This window comes from Phragmites australis, chromosome 8, assembly GCF_958298935.1.
Source record: "Phragmites australis chromosome 8, lpPhrAust1.1, whole genome shotgun sequence".
Classification (NCBI taxonomy): domain Eukaryota; kingdom Viridiplantae; phylum Streptophyta; class Magnoliopsida; order Poales; family Poaceae; genus Phragmites; species Phragmites australis.
Window position 1 is genome coordinate 24,211,798 of NC_084928.1, and position 19,982 is coordinate 24,231,779.

The 19,982-nt window shown below is 41.9% G+C and overlaps 1 protein-coding gene across 2 annotated transcripts; it reads right to left on the minus strand.

Annotated features, from left to right (window-relative positions):
* Positions 1-7,832: 7,832 nt before the first annotated feature.
* LOC133926826 (disease resistance protein RPM1-like) lies at positions 7,833-15,144 on the minus strand. Of its 2 annotated transcripts, XM_062372950.1 has the most exons (2): positions 8,807-15,144; positions 7,833-8,725 (listed from the first exon to the last, which is right to left on the minus strand). In XM_062372950.1, exons 1-2 carry the CDS (start codon positions 10,704-10,706, stop codon positions 8,178-8,180), a joined length of 2,448 nt encoding a protein of 815 aa, XP_062228934.1. In that variant the 5' UTR covers positions 10,707-15,144; the 3' UTR covers positions 7,833-8,177. The 2 variants fall into 2 exon arrangements, with proteins under 2 accessions (XP_062228934.1, XP_062228933.1); XM_062372949.1 differs by having other exon boundaries at positions 7,835-15,144.
* Positions 15,145-19,982: the final 4,838 nt, after the last annotated feature.

Genomic DNA, 19,982 nt, shown 5'->3' on the forward strand with positions numbered 1-19,982 from the left:
TCTTATTCCCTTTTACTCGATTTCACAACCTTGAACTGCCTCTAAAGAGACAGCGACCAGAATTTAATTGCATCAATAACAGACTCCTTAGTAGGGTATAGAGCACCCTGAAACACCTCGTTCTCATGATACTCCCATGGTGTCTGATTAGCCTCACTAACCACTAGCTTCGAAAATTCCTAATTCCTTCACTCTGTAGGAACAGGAGCATTTCCCTCCTCGTTGGATGAATCAGTAATGGCTTCCTCCAGCTCTTGATCCTCCATCTCCATCTCTTCAATTATGCTAGGGATGTGCTCCCCCTCATCGGCTACACCTCTCGGTTGCATCTCACGTATATCCCCAACATCTTGCTTGTCCCTGACATTTACCGGATCCGATTCATCTACCACTAGCTGACTTGTTCCCACTACTGCTTCCGCAGAGTTTATCTCTATTGGATCCTTCTGGTACGCCTCAGCTAACAAAACCAGAGGGAGCCATGGTCACATGATATATATACATACTATCTCCAAGTAGATTGTCGCATTGATCGGGACGAGCTCGCCATAGTAGCCCTGATTAGCACGGCTTAGCATAGCTCTCAGCTTAAGATCATATTGCTAGGGATCTAGTTGAAAATAACGTATCAGCCACTTGCACACGTCCACTATGGTCCTCTCATCGGCTCTACTAAGTCCCTTAACGACATGCTAAAACCCAGAGAAATCTACACAGCTAGGACCATAACTAATTTGACCTTCACCATAATATACCTGAAAATATAATTTATCTGCCATCCCTAAAAATATTCAAAAATATATCCAATGTTAAGACCGGAAAACTATATTTCTGATTATCAAAACTATAACAAAATTACTGACACCGATTATCACCTAACAATAGGTTTCTTTAATATTGCCCCTAAGCAAACTAACCTAATTAAACTAATTAACCATCCATATACTTAATAAAATTTCTAATTACCTATAATTATTACTTATATCATTATTCTGTATAATCTAGATATTCAAAACTACCATACTATAAATACTACTATGCATCTAATGGCTATCCTACCACGTCGTAATTAATATTCACAATATACTACAAAATACAGCATTTTCTATATTTCTAAACCCTAGATCATATCTAATATAGCTATTGTTATACCGCTAAACCCTAGATCTAGTGGTACTTTACTTACTAATAAAAACATGAGTATAAAAAAACTACCGAAAAATGCGTTTCAAAATCCGCCGATCGAAAACAGTAGGGCTTCGCCGTGTTGCCTCCCTCTACTCCTCTCCTCTTACTTTCTCTTTCTCCAAAGTAAAATGAGAATTTTTCCTCATTTTTGAGGTTTATACAGAGGAGGGGGTGGGGCCGGCCCCCTAACCGTCCCCTGAGAGGACGGCAAGGGGCCTAATCGCCCTCTTAGAGCACGATAAGGGTGGCGGGCGTGGGGATCCTCTCTACCCACCCTTTGAGAGGGCGGTTAGCTCCACTTGCCTTTTCAGAGGGCGATAGGGGTCTATTTTTACAAATCTTGCCGCAAGGAGTCTATTTATTTAAATACTTAATGAAAAAATAAAAATAAGAAAACTCTGAAGCGTGGCACGGCCAGGTGGGCCAGTGGCTCAGCCTTGTGCCGTCCAATATGGAATGTAGTGATTGCAGGCCAAGTTTGGGCTGGCTAGTGGACATAGGGCGAAGCCCAATTGGGCGATGAATTCTGGCTCGATTGGAGGCTATGGCCCAGGTGCGCACGTCGCTGGCGTGTGAAGTAGGTGGGGTAATTGTATTTTCCATCCTACTGGATGGCACATGCCAAAATACCACTCTACCAAAACTTCACTCTCATTTGTCACCCAGGCCGGCATGTTGGTGAGAATAGATGAACAGTAACCATCAGGGAGCTGAAAATAATGCCTACTAGCAAAAATTCTTGTGTAATTCAAACTAAAAAATGCCAAAAAATGTGTCAATTTTTTTAAATTCTCTATAATTCATGAGAAACCAATTTTAACTGAATTTACCTAAAAATATTGTGTATAATTCAAACTAAAATTCTTCAAAATGTGCTACTTTTGCAACTTCTAGCAATTTGTAAGGCCATACAAAAATTCCCAAAAAATCTAGTAAAATTCACTAATATTCCTCTAATATGATGTACTAGTTTCTAAATTATCTCCTACCCTAGGTTATAAGGTGAAAAATGAGTTCCTTTGTAATAGGTATTACTAATAAATTAGTACATCACATTATAATAAATGAGCATTACAAAGGAACTCACATTTTCACCTTATAATCTAGGGTGTGAGATAATTTTAGAAATTATTAAATCATATTAGAGGAATATTAGTGAATTTTACCAGATTTTTTTGTAATTGTTTAAGGCCTTCAAAATTGCTAGAAGTTGCAAATGTAGCACATTTTGGGGAATTTTAGTTTGAATTCTACACAAGATTTTTTAGATGAATTCAGTTAAAATAGGTTGCTTATGGATTATAGAGCATATAAAAAAATAGACACATTTTTTGGTATTTTTTAGTCTGAATTACACACGAATTTTAGCTCGTATGTACTGTTTTTTAGCTCTGTGGTAGTTACTATTCATCCCATCTCACTAACATGCGGGCCCGGGTGGAAAATGGGAGTGAAGTTTTGGTAAAGTGGCATTTTGGCGTGTGCCATCCGGTAGGATGGCAAAAAAGCAATTGCCCCGAAGCAGGCCATGCCTGGTATTGTTGGAATCCTTGTCGAACACTATTTCAGCCGAGCAATAAAAGAGGAAGTTTTGTCGATTGGCGAACAATACTACAAATAGAGGAACATAACAGAGAGGAATATAGATTAGATTAGAAAGGAAAACTAATCTAGAATTTGAGATTTCGAGGGAATCTATTTAGGGATCATTCGAGATGCATCTTGTAAACTCATCCATGTAATGAAGATCAAGTTTTGTATTTTTTTCTCCGTGTTCTTTGTGTTCATCATTTCGTGTTGATCTTTGGTGGATCATTCGATCCTGACAATTTGTATTGGTACAGTCCAATCAAAATCATCATAGCATCAAGATAATTTTCTGAAAAGTTTGATTCATGAGTTATTTTTTAATTCTTGCATAATCACCAATTTAGTGGTTAATCTATTATCGTCACCATCTATCACAGTTTGCTTGCAAAATTCATAACTCTAGATCCACATGTCTGATTGACTTTATTCTTTTTCAAATAGTTTCACATGGTTGTTTAGTTTCTAAATTCAAAATTTGAGGTCTATCGGATAGTCGGATCTTTCTGTACATTATTTTAGTGACATCTATTAGAGTATATTTTTGTCACCATTTGTCACGGTCTGATTGCAAAAATCTTTGATCTATAGATCTAATTAACTTGATTCTTATTGGAATAGTTTTTATTTTTTCGTGAACCTTTTAGAATTTCTATCCATATGTGTTCTAATCGCCAGTTCATATTAGACATACTAAATCCAGCAGTGGTTAATTGAAATTGAGAGAATAAGCTAAATGACTTTGACTTTACTTTTTTTTTATTCTGGACTCGTCTTCAGCATCTAGTATTCCTGTGAAAAAAGTGGTTAGATACATTGATTTCTATTAAAAAAAATCATGGATCCACTTAAAAAAAAACTTGTTATGAATCATTGTCTAGGATCTACTGTAAAAATTTGAGGGCATCATACTGACAACTATTTTTTACATCATTTTTAGTGATATGATAGCTGTCTATCCCTAACTGATTTCGAGATTTAATTGAATATTTGGTTATGGTGAATTAAAATTTGAATTTGGCTTCTGTCATCATTCACCCCCTCCCCATCTCTGATTGCGTATTTTGTGCATAATCAATCCTACAAGTGGCATCCGAGCATATCTAGTTGATCTTAATTCGTAATTAGCAACATGGCGTCGGATAGGTATTCCATAAAATCTTGTATTTTCGATGGTGTTGATTTTTAGTTCTAGAAAGCGAAGATAGAGGTTTACATTCAAGCATAGAGCTTTGCAAAGGTCTTCAAACCTTTTGAAGTTATGGAGAACAATGAATTGATGGCGCAGAACATGGCAGCCATCTAGGTGAACAACAAGTTGAGGAACCTAATCATTAAAGGTTTGGGAATAAGTGACTTCCACCGAGTTTTACATCTCAAGTCAGCGTATGAGGTATGAAAGCATTTTGCGATTATCATGAGAGTTTATCTACTATAAAAGAAGTATGTCAAGATTTATATAAGAAAGATTATATATGATTGAGATGAAGCCTAGTGAGTCACTTGAAGATTTCTTTGCTCGCTTTAATAAAATCCTTAGCAATTTGCATGATGTTAATGTTATATATACTGATGCTCAAATTGCACATCAATTATTAGTAGCTCTAGACATGTCAGTATGAGAGATGAAAGTTACATATATTAGAATATCTACTATCATGAATATATTTATATTAGATGTACTTTATTTTAAATTGAAAACTCATGTGTTGGATGTCATTGCTAGGAAGAATACCAATAAATAAATTGCCTTGGTCTCTCAACCTAACATATCTCATATCGAATATTCTTTACCAATGATTTCATTTCCTTCTATTTCTTTATTAACTGATGATCAGCTTGAGCAAATTCCTGAAGAAGAGTTAGCTCTACTTTCTACTCATTTTTCTAAAGCATTCCAAGATGTCAAGATGAAGAGGAGAAGAAGTGAAGGTCCTCAAAGATACTATCAATGTGATGATCTGAACCATATTCGTCCAAATTATCCTAAGCTTACAGATAAAACATCGAAGGAGATGGAGAAAAAGAAGAGCTCATTCAACGACAAAAAGAAAAAGAGGTTTCTCAACCACAAGATTGTGCATTGAGTTCTTTCGGCACTTAAGCAAGTTAATTTGAGTGATGTTGATTCGGAGAGTAGAGAAGATGATAAAACATCCAAGTGCAAGACGATATGTGATTTGATAGGGTTATGTCTCATGGCAAGTAACAAGGAAAGCTCCATCAAGGATGAATTTGACAGTGATGGTAATGAGGCACTACATATTTATGATGATTTGTCTAATGCTATTGTTTGTATTGGTACACTCTTAGACAAATGTAACAAGAAAATTAAGAAATATGATGCTTTAATTGAACCTCTTAAATCTGAAATTGCAAGAGGTAAAACCTTGATTCCTAATGATTATGCTTACAAGTCATGTAATTTAATTTATTCTAAGCTTATTTATCTTAGAGATGTTTATACTTCAACTCTTGAGAAACTTAAGATAAAATTGAGAAGGATGAGAAATTGGTTGTATTGAATAGAAAACAAACTAAAGATGCTAGTTATTCAAATTCTAATTTTCTTGGTTCAACTTCTTATTCTAATTTTCCAATTCTTGAATTGGAGTTGCATGGTGCTAATGCTAGAATTGCTCAAATAGCTAATGACATGGCTACTCATGAGGTTCTTTAATGCTCTAATTATCGTAACCAAAAGAAACTCATGATTGTTGATTGCTAAAAGTGCTTAACTCTTTCTAAACAAACTGATTACTTAAAAGGAATTTTAGAACACTTTTCTAAGGTAAGGAAAAAAATCTAAACCTGATTTTAGATTCATCTAAATCAAGCACATGTAAAAAAAAATTAGGTTTTGATCCTTATACTCGTTCTAAGACAAATGCACCTACTATTGTTAGAGCTTTTGGCACTGGAAAATTAGAAACACTTTCTGAACCTAAAATGATTGTTTTTAAGTCAGCTGGATTTTTATCTTCTAGAATGAATGCAAATATTTCTTGTTCTTCTATATCTAAATATCATATTAAATACACTTTCACCCATTGTTGTAGAGATGATCATCTAGTAGATTTTTGCTTTAGACTAGCTAAACAACAAAAGAAAAGAATGTTTCATGCTAGGTCTAATTTGAGAAATGCATATTTTGTTCCTCATGAGGTTGTAGCACCTCATTTTGTGCCTCGGGTAAATGGTCATCAACTTTTGTTGCTAATAACATGACAAAAGCTAATACTAATTTGGTTAATAAGAATACTCGTGTTGTACCTATTTTTGGTCAAGCGTCTCAGTACTGAATTACTAAGTGTTTTATCACTAACCCTAGTATTGGACTCCAAGCTGTTTTGCAACAAATGTAACTTCTAATGAATAATAACACGAGGTGTATTGCAACAAAAAGGATTTCCAGAATAACATTTTTACCTCCAGCGTTCATCATAAGCTATTCTCCGTGTTAGCACTAGCTATAGGGACCCTTAAAGCATTGCAAATGTCATTGATGGACCGCCTCACATCCGTACCCTACAAATCAATGGAAGCATTATTAAACAATGTGTGGTTGTTAAACTATATATGGCATTATGAAGGCACTCACCACTCAGTCTAGGATGGGTGAGCTCGACATGTGTGCCCTATCGAGTATGGTTGTTGTAGGGGGTGTTACCGTTGTCTGACGAATCAATCACAATGTAGTCATCATCCGCCCATCTCTGCCTCAACTTATAGCGGTGGGCGCAACTCAACATCGTCCATGGGAATCCAAGTCCATGGCCAAAGGAGCCTTGGCTTCCCTACTAGCATCCTCTCCCACATCCATATCTGGAGCAAGTACGCATAGCCACCAATGGGGATCAGTGCCGGCAAGCATTGTAGAGCTACCGATACAAGAAAGCAAGTACAACTGACCCTAGCTGTACTGGCACTAATAACTTTCAAGGTATCAAAACCCATCTCATGATAATTATTCTTTTTTGAATGGAGGAAAGAGTGTTATCTCATGATGATTACTATCATTGCTGATTCTGAATAGTGTGTATGGTTTATTTTCTTCATATGCAGTGTATTTCTTAAGTAAGCATGTTTTTCTTCATATGCGGTGTCCTCTTTTCCTTTGAATTGTCTTGGCTGTGAGAAACTCAGAATCACATGATTTTGCACAACCACAGTGTGAAGATTGTGTTTGGGCTGAATGCGATGAGCTGCCAGATGGATCATTATGATGGCAATAGGATTATACAAAAACAGCATCATTGTTTCACTACATTGCAAGGAAGCTCTATGATCGGTTTAGTTAATGTTGAATGATAATTAGTACAAGAGCAAATAAAGGAGTGCCATTGTAGCTTTCTTGAAATTCACATGTCATAGTACAAAACTCTATAATTTGCGGACTAGAAGAATTTTTGCTAGCTCATTCCAGGAGTGACTTTACATTTTTAAATTTAAAAAATCTCTCAACATATTTTTGGTTTTATGAATAATCTCTGAATGTTGATGCCAACATATCCATCATGTACAACAATAGCTTCTATGTTTAGGATGCCTAATTATAGTTTCTCAATGATCCCCAGCTTTTTAGGTTACCAATCACACCAAATGAGGAATAGAGTGAGCCCTTTAGATTTTAAAATGTTGCTCAATAAATAGTGAAGAGCCAATTTGGTTACACCTTGGATGGGCCAACAATGGTTGGCTGGCTGTCCTTTCGAAACTGGCTCACAAGGTAAACAACTTTTTTTTTTATATGATGAATATTTAGCATTGGAGTGATGTTACTTTACTGGTTGCTTGAGTGCACAGGAGCATGTATTCCCATGTTTATGGTATGCCGTTGGTCCAACTGCTTCGCAGAATGCTTATTTGCTATGGCCAGTGCTCTTTCATATAAAGATGGGATGTTCCTGCACCTAGATGTCCCTTGGATGTTATAGTAAAGAAGTTATTTTCGTTTTGGACTAGAAATCAAGAGTCAAGACATTGTTGTAATGTTGGATGTTTGGCATTGTAAAGCACTTTGCTTTATGAAATTAAATATATTATCTTTACCATCATGGTTTAATCTCTACATGTGATAAGTAAAATTGATATCGTGTGTCAAATGAACCGTTGCACCTTACCATTACATAATGAAAAACCAGTTTCCGGTCTTTGCACTGGTGCACAGAACCTAGAGCATTATTATAGTTATATTGTTCTTGAAAATGCATGCGGGAAGTCAAAGTACATGACATGAGAGTGGAGATATCATCGTCCGCAAATTCTGGAATTAAATCGCCATCTATTCTTGGCAAATATCTCCATTGCCACTTATGGGATTTCTTGGAGAACAGTAACTTAAGGGATTTCTAAGCAAACAACATGGAAACCTTTGTCTGCTACACTGGTTTGTAAACAAGCTACTCCGAGGATGACCTGATCCAAGCACCAGCACCGTAGTGTACTTGAATGTCATCAGTTGCTTTCCCTACAACAGGACCCGCATCCTCCAAATCACTGCCGCGTGATTCCAAAGCCACTGGGATACATTGCTTATCATCCGCGGGCATAGCCATTCTGACCAAGAAACCAGTACCCCCTTCTCGGCCTGTTACCATCGTGGGGGTAGCCAGGCATTTGATCTTGCTGAAAAGCTTCTTGTCCACAAGCTTTAGAGTCTCTTCCATGTTGTAGATCACCACTTCTTGGAGATGTTCCAAGCCATTCAAGCCATTAAGGATCTTTAAATTGCAACAACCATGCATGGCTAAGATGGAAAGCATTGGCATAGCTCCATGCTTTATCATTAACTTCTGTATATTCAAGTTCTGAAGCTTCAGGTTTTTTAGGCTCCGGAATCCCCTCTCAGGGAAGAACAGAGTTGTCTCAGTGTATGATTTGTCTAAGAGCTCCATCTCGGCAAGGCACGGCAGCATGGCAAGCTTGTCCACAAACAGCTGTGACAGTTCTGATTTGTGCAAACGGAGCGTGGTCAGGTTTGGCAGGACATATCGGTCACTCAGCAAAACATTAAGCCCTTCTAGCTTACCATGCAGGATGAGGACCTGGAGGCGGCGCATGCTTGAGTCAGTAAACATGTTAGACGGAAGGACTTCACCTGATAAATTGAGGTATACAAGGAATTCCATTTTCTTCAGAGCAACTGAAAGTGCCTTGGTATGGAGTTCTGAAATGCCAGCCAAAGACAGTGATCGGAGACAAATCATATAGTTCAAGGGACAGAGTTTCTCATCCCATGAATTCAAAGGCACCACACCATTGAGTGTCATCAAATTATTCAAGGGTACTAAGCACTTGGGCAACAGCATTTTCTCAGCGAGCACATGCCTCAGTGCTTGAATTTCCCAAAATTCATCAACAATATTTCCCACATTTGTTCTCCGTACGTCCAATGTCTGGAGATTGTCAAGCTTAGACATGGATGAAGGGAGCTCCTCCAAGTTGCTGTTTCTAATTCCAAGGTACCTCAAGTGTATTATGTTTCCAATCTCATTAGGCAGCTTTTGCATCTTTAGACCATTCAGGTCGATGACTCGCAGGAACCTGGAGCCTTGTAAGAAGTGGAGCCCATGTAATACATCTGAGCCAACACTCTTAGAAGTGGCACAGGATCTCAAGCACAACTCTGCAAGGTTGCCCCATAATGAGTGAGGTTGCTGCCCTCCAAAGCTTGAGCTGCTACGTTGGTCTTCTGCAAAATCACAGAGAAGAGAACGCAGCTTGGGGAATGTATTAGGTATGTGAATATATGTATCCACATAGTTTTGTACAGCAAGGCGCCGCACTGCATTTGGATTTAGGACATTTGCATGATGGTGGATTTCAAGGAAACAAGAGTCTTGTGCTTCAGACTCCACAAAGGAATGGAGAAGATTATGAATGGTTACCAGCTTGATGCATCCTCCAGCATCCTTCTCCATGACCTGGAGTAACCCTCTCGAGACCAGCTCTTTCAGATAGTCAAACCCAACATCCTCCAGAGTTTCTGCCTTCTTTGGCACTACAAAACCCTCAGCAATCCACAGACGCACCAAACGATCAGGGTAAACAATAACATTTTCCGAGATGGACGCAAAGTAGAGGAAGCATGATTTCAGGTAGTGTGGCAAGTCGTCAAACGCTAAACACCATATGCTTCTAACTGGTTTTGGCTGGCCATTGGACTCGAGTTGCTTAAAGACATCATCCCACTCCATGGGAATCACCTTCGATCGTAATATTCCTGCAAGCACGATGATCGCCAGCGGAAGACCTGTTGATATCTGGTGGACTTTTTCATAGTAAGCCTTGCTCCTATAAATTTGTGGAGGTTCCTTAGCTCCAAAAACTCGTTGACAAAATAACTCTTCACCGTGTATTATATCAAGACAAGGTAGCTCAATGCGAGCAATCTGTGGGCCTATATGATTAATTTCCTTCACACTGAGCGGTGTTGTGAGCAAGATACGACTGCCATTGTTATCATCTGGCAGCACGCCGAACAAAGAGTTCCAGTCACTGGTGTTGGACAACCCATCAAGGACAACTAGGTACCTCCTGTTCTGAAGGTGCTGCAGAAGCTTAAGTTCCTTATCGGTGGTCTCTCCATCGCAAGGTGAACATGCTACAGTTTCGTCTTGTTCAGGTGCTTCTGGGACCTGTGAGCTGACCTGCTTGTACATAATCTCTACATAGTCTCCAAACCTGATATGTGGTGGAAGGCATACCCAGGCATGAACCTCAAAGTGTTTCATGATATCTGGGTCATTGTACAGCTTCTTCGCAAGCGTTGTTTTTCCAATGCCACACTCTCCCAAAATTGAGACGACAGCCCGGTGAAAAACATTTTCCGTTTTGTTGATGATTTGGTCTCTAAGGATCGCAAATTCACTTTTTCTGGAGCATGTAAGATATCCGTCCTCGTACCTGCAGAATGAATTAATCAGCATTACTTTCAATATTGAAATTACAAGTTTCTGTTATGAATAGCACTTGTATTCATCAGGGATCTAGGCCCATATATATAAATGCACAGGATGCCATAAAGGCAGATAATCAGGTGCTATACAAGACAACTAATCAGACGTAATACAAGGCAGATTATCAGCACTATACAAGGAAGCAAAAGATAATTACATATCTAACAACCCCTCCCCCCTCTCAAACTCATGATGAGTCAACAATACTGAGTTTGGAGAGGTAGAAACTATGCTAAACCCTGGTCTGTGCCTTTATGAAGAAGTCTGCTAACTGAAACTCTAAAGGCATATACTGAAGAGTAATCACCTCATTCTGAACCTGTGCACGTGTATAATAAGCATCAACACCAATGCTTTTAGTAAGCTCATGCTTCACCGGATCGTGTACAATGCTGATGGCACCTGTACTGTTAGACGAAAGTGGAGTCGGTAGAAACAGACACACCAAAATCCTTAAGTAGCCACCGTAGCCAAGTAACCTCTGTTGTCAATAACGCAATATGCCGCAACTCGGCCTATGCACTCGAGTGAGAAATCGCAATCTGCTTTATAGTCTTCCAAGCAACGAGGGAACCACCAAGAAAGACACAGTAGGCCGAAAGTGATCGTCGATCAGAACAATCACTGGCCCAAGTAGCATCATAATAAATCTAGAGCTGCAAAGAACTGGAGCGCAGGAAGAAAAGACATCGAGAAATGGTCCCACGAAGATGACACATGACACACAAAAGATGACTATAGTGAAGCTGAGTGGGAGCAGAGACAAACTGACTCAAGATATGCAATGCATAAGAAATATCAGGTCGAGTGACCCCAAGGTAAACAAGACTTCCAACAATATGTTGATAGCGAGTGAGATCAGTAAGAAGCTCATAGTCAATGGCTTAGAGATGAACATTGAGTTCCATGGGAGTCTCAATAGTGCAATGATCAGTGACAGAAGCGTGATCAAGGAGATCCTAAATATACTTCTCCTGGGAGAGATAGAAACCTTCAGGTGTAGACGAGACCTCAATCCCAAGGAAGTAACGAAGAAACTGGCCACTGAGACATGCCTTGACAAAGGCAATATACGCAGAATCATCTCCAGTAATGATCATATCACCAACATAGAGCAGAAGAAGGGTCCAACCACGAGATGAGGTATGGACAAAGAGTGCAGGATCATTCATGCTAGCAGAAAAGCCCGCAACAGTGACCACGAAAGTAAAGCGTTGAAACCAGGCACGAGAAGCTTGCTTGAGTCCATAAAGAGAGCGGCAAAGATGACAAATCATGCCCTCAGGGACTAAATAACCAGTAGGTGCCTGCATGTACACCTCCTCATATAGCTCGCCGTTAAGGGAGGCATTCTTCACATTGAGCTAAGAGATAGACCACCGACGAACAGCGGCAACAACAAGAAGAGTGCAAACAATAGTCATGTGCGCCACAGGAGCAAAAGTCTCATCATAGTCATGATCATGTTGCAGCTAAGACGTAGGTCCTAGAGGGCATAGCAAGGAGACTCAGACTTAGCCTATGAAGAAGGATATGTCACACTAGAAGACGAATCATCAGGAGAATCAATTATTGGCAAACGACGTGTGTAGACATGTGCCACAAGAGGCCTGTAGTCCAGGATAGAAACAGGAGGTACGGCAAGAGAGGACTCATCAGAGGGTAATGTCGAGGGAGAGAATCTCGGCTGTGGGATAGTGGTAGTGGTGATAGGGTATCAGGGAAAGTCAGAAAAGTAAGTGGCTCAACCAAGGATGTGGAAGAAACATCAGAGGATGGACAAGAATAGAAAGGACAAGATTCATCAAAAGTGTCATCCCGAGAAATTATCATTGGGTGGCCAACAGGATCCCAACATCGATATCCTTTATGCTCAGCACTATAACCCATAAAGACGCACTCAACAGACAGAGCGGCCAACTTTGTGAGCTCACGAGGGGTAAGAAGAACATAGCACACGCAACCAAAAAGGCGAAGACTAGAGTAGTTGGGTGTCTTGCCACATACACTTGAGAGGAATCCCATACTGAAGAGCAGACAAAGATTGAATGTTAGTCAAATATGTGGCAGTGGAAACAACTTCAGTCCAGAAGGGAGGCAGGACATGATGCAAGCAAAAGAGCACGAGTAGTCTCAAAGAGATGTCGGTGTTTACGCTTAGCAGAACCATTCTGAGCATGAGAACCAGGGCACAAGAACTGGGCAAGAGTGCCCTGCTCAGAAAAAGAAGTGGCGAAGAGCTCCAGAAAGTTACTCCCCCACAGAGTCAGCACGAAAAACCTGAATGATAGTGTCAAACTGAGTACGAACTATGGTGGCAAATTTCTTATAGATGGACAAAACCTTGCTACGATGTGACATAAAGTAGATCTAAGTGTGGCGAGAGAAATCATCTATAAAAATTATGTAGTATCAATGAACCTCTTTCGAAACGGAGGGAGCTGGGACCTATACATCAGAGTGAACAATCTGAAGGATTCTTTGACACTGACTCGCTAGAACGATAGGGGAGTTATAGCTGTATGCCAAGCTTACAACCCTGACATTGATATAAGGATACGTCACCCGAGACAGACCCCAAAAGACCACGATGAATAAGGTCGGAGAGATGCGCACCACAAAGGTGTCCCAAATGATGATGCCACTAAGCGAAGAGCGAAGTGGATGAAGTAGTTGTAGCAGAGCCGACAAGACTGACCGAGATAGCAGAAGGAAGACGAAACCAGTCAAGCTTCCAAATACACTAAGAGTCACAGTGGCAAGGGCCAGTATAGACCCGTGCTGCGATCTTATACATAGAAAGAGTCAGAATCAAGAATAACACGGTAGCCATGATCTGTGAGCTGGCCCACAGACATAAGCTACATGGTTAGTTTGGGAACATACGAAATAGAAGGAACATGAAAAGATGAAGACAGAAGGGTGCCTCGTCCTGCAACAGAGAGCGGAGAACAATCGGTAGTCTGAACAGTAATTGGAATAGACGGAGGACTAATGGAGGAAAGACTAGTGTGATCAGGAGTCATATGAAAAGAAGCACTAGAGTCAAAGATCCATGGAGAAGTACCTGAGGTGGATGGTGGTCCCTCACCAGAAGACTGAGAAGCATAAGCAGCAGAACCTGTTGTTGCAGAAGTCGTAGTGACAGAACGAGTAGCGCCAACAGGTGCAGAGATAGCAAGGCGACGAAGCAGCATAAGAATCACCTGTGTATTAGAACCAGTAAGAGCCTGTTGAGAACCTTCAGTACTTGAAGAGCCACCAGCGCCCTTAGGAGGATGCCCTCCATGATGAAGATCATCCTTCTTCCAGAAACAATAGGTCTTCACATGGCCATTTTTTGTCACAGTAGGTGCAATGAAGACTATCACCGTCCCTACCACTCCTAGAAGAAGGCGCCACTGATGGAGGGATAGTAGAATGAGACACAAATGAAGGAGCAACCAGAACTGAAGGTAGCTGTAGAAGACCAGCAATACAAAGACGAGCCTCCTAAGCACGAACAACAACAAGAGCATCCATCAGAGACACAAAGGGATCACGAGCGAGTAGTTGAGCACGAAGAGGCTCAAACTTCGACCGCAGATGCGTCAAGAAGTCGTAGACACGATGAATCTCCAGATAAGTCTTCTGACCATGACAAAACTGATGTGCTAGGAGATAGCTGTGGTCCAAAAGTGTCAAGTTGATGCCACACAACAAACATCTGATCAAAGAAGTCATCAATTGTAGAGTCACCCTGCTACAAGGCCTGCTCCTGGCGTATAGCAGCAAGAAAAGTGGATTGTCTAGTAGGCTCGTAGCGTTGATGAAGAAAATCCCGCATCTTTTGAGCAATGTCCAAACCAATGACATCACTAGCAAAGCGCTCATGCATATTGGTGACAAGAATAGAGCATGCACGGGCATCTTCATCCTGCCATGTTTTGTAAGCAGTGAACTGAGCCTCAAAGGATGCCTTGGCATCTTCGTGATCAAGAATCACTCGTCGATTTTCTTCCTCAGTAGTCTGATCAGAGATCATAGGTGAGGCGGGAACAAGAGAACAAGCCAGACAAGGAAGCACTCTAGTAAGAAAATCCCAAAGCCACAGCCCACGCATATAAAGGCGTATCTGAAGAACCCAATCTGGATAGTTAGTGTCATTGAAAAGCATCGAACAACGAGGAAGGGATACATGACTAGAGGAGGACAACATTTTGTTTTCCTTTTTTTTACAAAACATAGTGTGCAAAACAGAAAATGACAAAGCAAAGACTATTGCGACGGTGGCAGCGGTGACATGAAGAACCAAAAACGACAACAACAAGAAGATAGTGGTGCACAACGGGTGATGCATGACTTGCAGGCAAATCCCGGCGACACGTGATGGGCATGCGACGGGTAACGCGCAAACAGGCGGATGGATCTTGGCAGACCACGCCATCCTCCTTGGTGAACCTGAGCAATAGCAACGTGCACGACTTAGGCAGTATATACTTCTCATTAATATTAAGATGAACTTCATAAAGTAGCACGTTCACCTCTTGTTGTAGCTTCTTTGCTCGACTACGTGTAATCGGTCCATCAAAGACTTGGGCTGGTGTCGATGTAGGTGGTAGTTGAGTTGGTGTAGCTTGAATTGGAGGTTGTAACATGTTACTTGATGGCGTGGTCATATCATCCTCCCCCCCCCCCCCCTTGAAAAGGAGTCATCCTCGACTCTGAAGCGTCTTCACTTGTGAATGGTAATAGGTCAGCCACATTGAAGGTGTTGCTCATGCCATAACTTGCTGGAAGATCTATCTTGTATGCATTTTCATTGATCTTTGCAAGAACACAAAATGGACCATCTCCTCGAGGCAACAATTTGGATTTGCGCTTATCAGGAAAGCGATCCTTGCGCAAATGTATCCACACTAAGTCCCCTGGTTCGAATATCACTTTCTTCCTATGTTTGTTCAGACTTGCAGCCTTGCGCTCTGTCTTTAGTTCAATTGCTTCCTTAGTCTTCTCATGTATCTTCTTTACATATGCAGCACGCTTGGAGGCTTCCATGTTGGTTCTCTCCTGCAATGGAAGGGGCAACAAATCTATCGGAGCAATAGGTTTAAAACCATATACAATTTCAAAAGGACACAAGTTAGTGGTAGAGTGCACTGTCCTATTATAAGCAAACTCCACGTGTGGCAAGCAATCCTCCCAAATCTTCAAGTTCTTTTTCACCATGGTTCGCAGCAACATTGACAATGTGCGATTCACCACTTCGGTTTGCCCATCGGTTTGAGGGTGACAAGTTGTTGAAAACAACAGCTTGGTCCCAAGTTTGGCCCATAACGTTTTCCAAAAATAGCTCACGAACTTGACATCACGATCAGACACAATGGTCCTAGGCATTCCATGTAGCCTCATAAATTCCCTGAAAAATATATTAGCAACATGTGAAGCATTGTCGCTCTTGTTGCAAGGGATAAAATGAGCCATCTTTGAAAATCTATCAACCACAACAAAAATAGAATCCTTTCCTCTCTGAGTTCTAGGTAACCCCAAAATAAAATCCATGCTTATGTCTTCCCAAGGGATATTAGGAGCAGGTAAAGGAGTGTATAAGCCATGAGGATTTAGTTTTGACTTAGCTTTGTGACAGGTGACGCATCGCTCCACAAATCTGATGACATCTCTCCTCATCTTGGGCCAATAGAAATTATCACTCAGCAGTTCGTAAGTTTTCTTTTGTCCAAAATGACATGTTAATCCACCTCCATGTGATTCCTGTAACAAAAGCAATCTAACCGAAGAATTTGGAACACAAAGCTTGTTAGCTCTAAACAGAAATCCATCATGTATGTAATATTTTTCTCAACCTTTTCCATCTTTACAATGATTATATGGTTCTGAAAATTCAGGATCATTATTATACATACCTTTCAAACTTTCAAGACCCAACACCTTCACTTCGAGTTGATTCAGCAACACACTCTTTCGGGACAAGGCATCGGCAACCACATTGTCCTTACCTTTCTTGTATTTCACAATGTATGGAAATGTTTCAATGAACTCAACCCATTTGGCATGGCGACGGTTCAGCTTAGCTTGTCCTTTCAAGTATTTTAAAGCTTCATGATCGGAATGAATAACAAACTCTTTTGGCCATAAGTAGTGTTGCCATGTTTCAAGCACATGCACCAAAGCATACAATTCTTTGTCATATACAAAATAATTCAATTGAGCACCTCCCAGTTTTTCACTAAAATATGCTACTGGTTTTCCTTGTTGCATTAAAACTCCTCCTATGCCAATCCCACTAGCATCACATTCTACTTCAAAAGTTTTTGTGAAATCGGAAAGAACAAGTAACGGTGCTTCAGTCAAACGTTTCTTTAATTCTTGAAAAGCATTTTCCTGTGAGTTCTCCCACTTAAAATCAACCCCTTTCTTTGTTAATTCATTCAAAGGAGCAGCTATGGTACTGAATTCTCTCACAAATCTTCTATAAAAACCAGCAAGGCCATGAAAACTTCTTACTTGACTTACATTCGTAGGAGTTGGCCAATCCTTGATGGCTTTCACCTTTGATTCATCCACTTGTATTCCTTTTCCTGAAACAACAAAGCCAAGAAACACAACATGGTCTGTGCAAAAACTGCACTTCTCAAGATTAGCAAATAATTTCTCCTTTCTAAGCTCAACCAAGACTTGGCGAATGTGATTCACATGCTCTTCAAAAGACTTGCTGTAGATTAGGATATTATCAAAGTAGACAACAACAAATTTTCCAATGAAAGCTCTCAGGACATGGTTCATTAATCTCATGAAAGTACCAGGAGCATTAGTCAAACCAAATGGCATAACTAACCATTCATACAGCCCAAATTAGTTTTAAATGCAGTTTTCCATTCGTCTCCAGTTTTCATTCTTATTTGATGGTAACCACTTCTCAAATCAATTTTAGTAAATATTATGGAACCACTCAATTCATCAAGCATATCATCTAACCGAGGAATAGGATGACGATAGAGAACAGTGATATTATTTATAGCTCTACAGTCAACACACATCCTCCAAGAACCATCCCTTTTAGGTACTAATATCACGGGAACAGCACAAGGACTTAAGCTTTCTCGAACAAAACCTTTATCAAGAAGTTCTTGTACTTGCATTTGTATCTCCTTCGTTTCTTCAGGATTGGTTCGGTATGGTGGACGGTTAGGGAGTGCAACCCCTGGAATGAGATCGATTTGATGCTCAATCCCACGAATTGAAGGTAGTCCAGCCGGTGTTTCTTTTGGAAAAACGTCTTCATAGTCCTGCAAAAGATGAGACACAACACTCGGAAGAGAGGTGATATCGTTAGGTGAAATTAGAATGTCTTTGCACACAAGTACAAAGAGCACTTGATCTGGGTTGCTCCTCACTTCTCTCAGCTCAGATTTTGTTGCTAGCATAACTAGATGCTCTCCCTCTCCTTTCTTTTTATCCCTCAAATTTGGCTTGTGGCACTCACTCACCGAATTGGGGATGACACTCAATTTCTTTTGCTCTTCTCCTCCTTTACTTGCTGGACTAATTTCAGATTTCTTTTGTAAGTGCTCAGCCATGATTTGTTGAGGTGTCATAGGCTTGAGTACAAACTTCTTCCCTTTCAAATCTAGTGTGTACTGATTTGTTCTCCACAATGCTGAGTATATCAATCATATTGCCAAGGTCTTCCAAGCAGCATGTGGCACACAGACATGGGTGCCACATCACACTCCACTGTGTCAACATTGTCGGTGTATTTAGAACCAGGGGTCCCTAAGTCCCGAGGCCAGGCCGGCCATCCACCACATATCACCACCCTGCAAGGTAGGTAGAAGCGAAGTCCCGGGAGAAGGTGCTCGGGGCCGCCGCTTCTGGTTCCCGAGCACCCTAGTTCCCCGATGATCCGCAGAGCCCAAATACCAAGAAGGAAGTGCTCGGGAGAGAGTGCTCAGGGCTGCACGTGGCAGCCCCCGAGGACTCGGTGCCCCGAAGGTCCCACCGAAGTGCTCGGGAGAGAGTGCTCGGGGCTGCACGTGGCAGCCCCTGAGGACTCGGTGCCCCGAAGGTCCCATCGAAGTGCTCGGGAGAGAGTGCTCGGGGCTGCACGTGGCAGCCCCCGAGGACTCGGTGCCCCGAAGGTCCCACCGAAGTGCTCGGGAGAGAGTGCTCGGGGCTGCACGTGGCAGCCCCCGAGGACTCGGTGCCCCGAAGGTCCCACCGAAGTGCTCGGGGCTGCACGTGGCAGCCCCCGAGGACTCGGTGCCCCGAAGGTCCCACCGAAGTGCTCGGGAGAGAGTGCTCGGGGCTGCACGTGGCAGCCCTCGAGGACTCGGTGCCCCGAAGGTCCCACCGAAGTGCTCGGGAGAGAGTGCTCGGGGCTGCACGTGGCAGCCCCCGAGGACTCGGTGCCCCGAAGGTCCCACCGAAGTGCTCGGGAGAGAGTGCTCGGGGCTGCACGTGGCAGCCCCCGAGGACTCGGTTCCCCGAAGGTTCGCGCAAGATCATTCAACGACCCGAAGGGTCCCGTCGTCAGGGTGTCATCCAGTCAAAGGCCCAATGCCGCATTTAATAGGCACGCGCGGTCTGACATCCTGACATCCTGACATTCTCAGCTGCCCACGCCCCAGTGTCAGACCCTGCCATGCACGGGCAGGGGGCCGTGGGTCCATTAAATGCACGGGTCCCGTCCCGTTTCATCCAGGTGCCTCGGGATAACGTTGCCAGAATCGAAGCGCTCCGCCTGCCACCCTGCCCTGGCAGAAGAACAAGACAGGGTGGGCGCACTGGGCACCTCTGAGGCTGCCCGGTGGGCCCCTTTTAGGGCGCCCCGAGGCTTCCGCAGCGGCTGGTGGTCGAATGCGCGCCGCCTTTCTCCACCGCCCCTGTCACTTCGCCAAGATGAAATGATTACGCCCTTCTCCGTGGCACCTTGGCATTCGCGTCCCCTCTTTCCCATTCAGGATATGTTGAGGTCGGCGCGCCTATAAAAGAAAAGGATGGAGAACACTAAAAAGGGAGAGCAAAAAAAGAGCCCCCGACCACAAGACGGCCAAGAGACCAGACAACCAACAATCTCCGGCGAACCAGGCCAAAGTTAGATCGACAGACACTCGAACCAGCTCAAGTTAAGCTAGAACAGAAGAGCCTCAAGCTCTTTGTAAACAGTTCTCCCCTTAGAACCAGATATCTCCTTGAAGAATCCCCTTCAAGGATAAATATAGCGCTCATACAGGAGTAGGGTGTTAC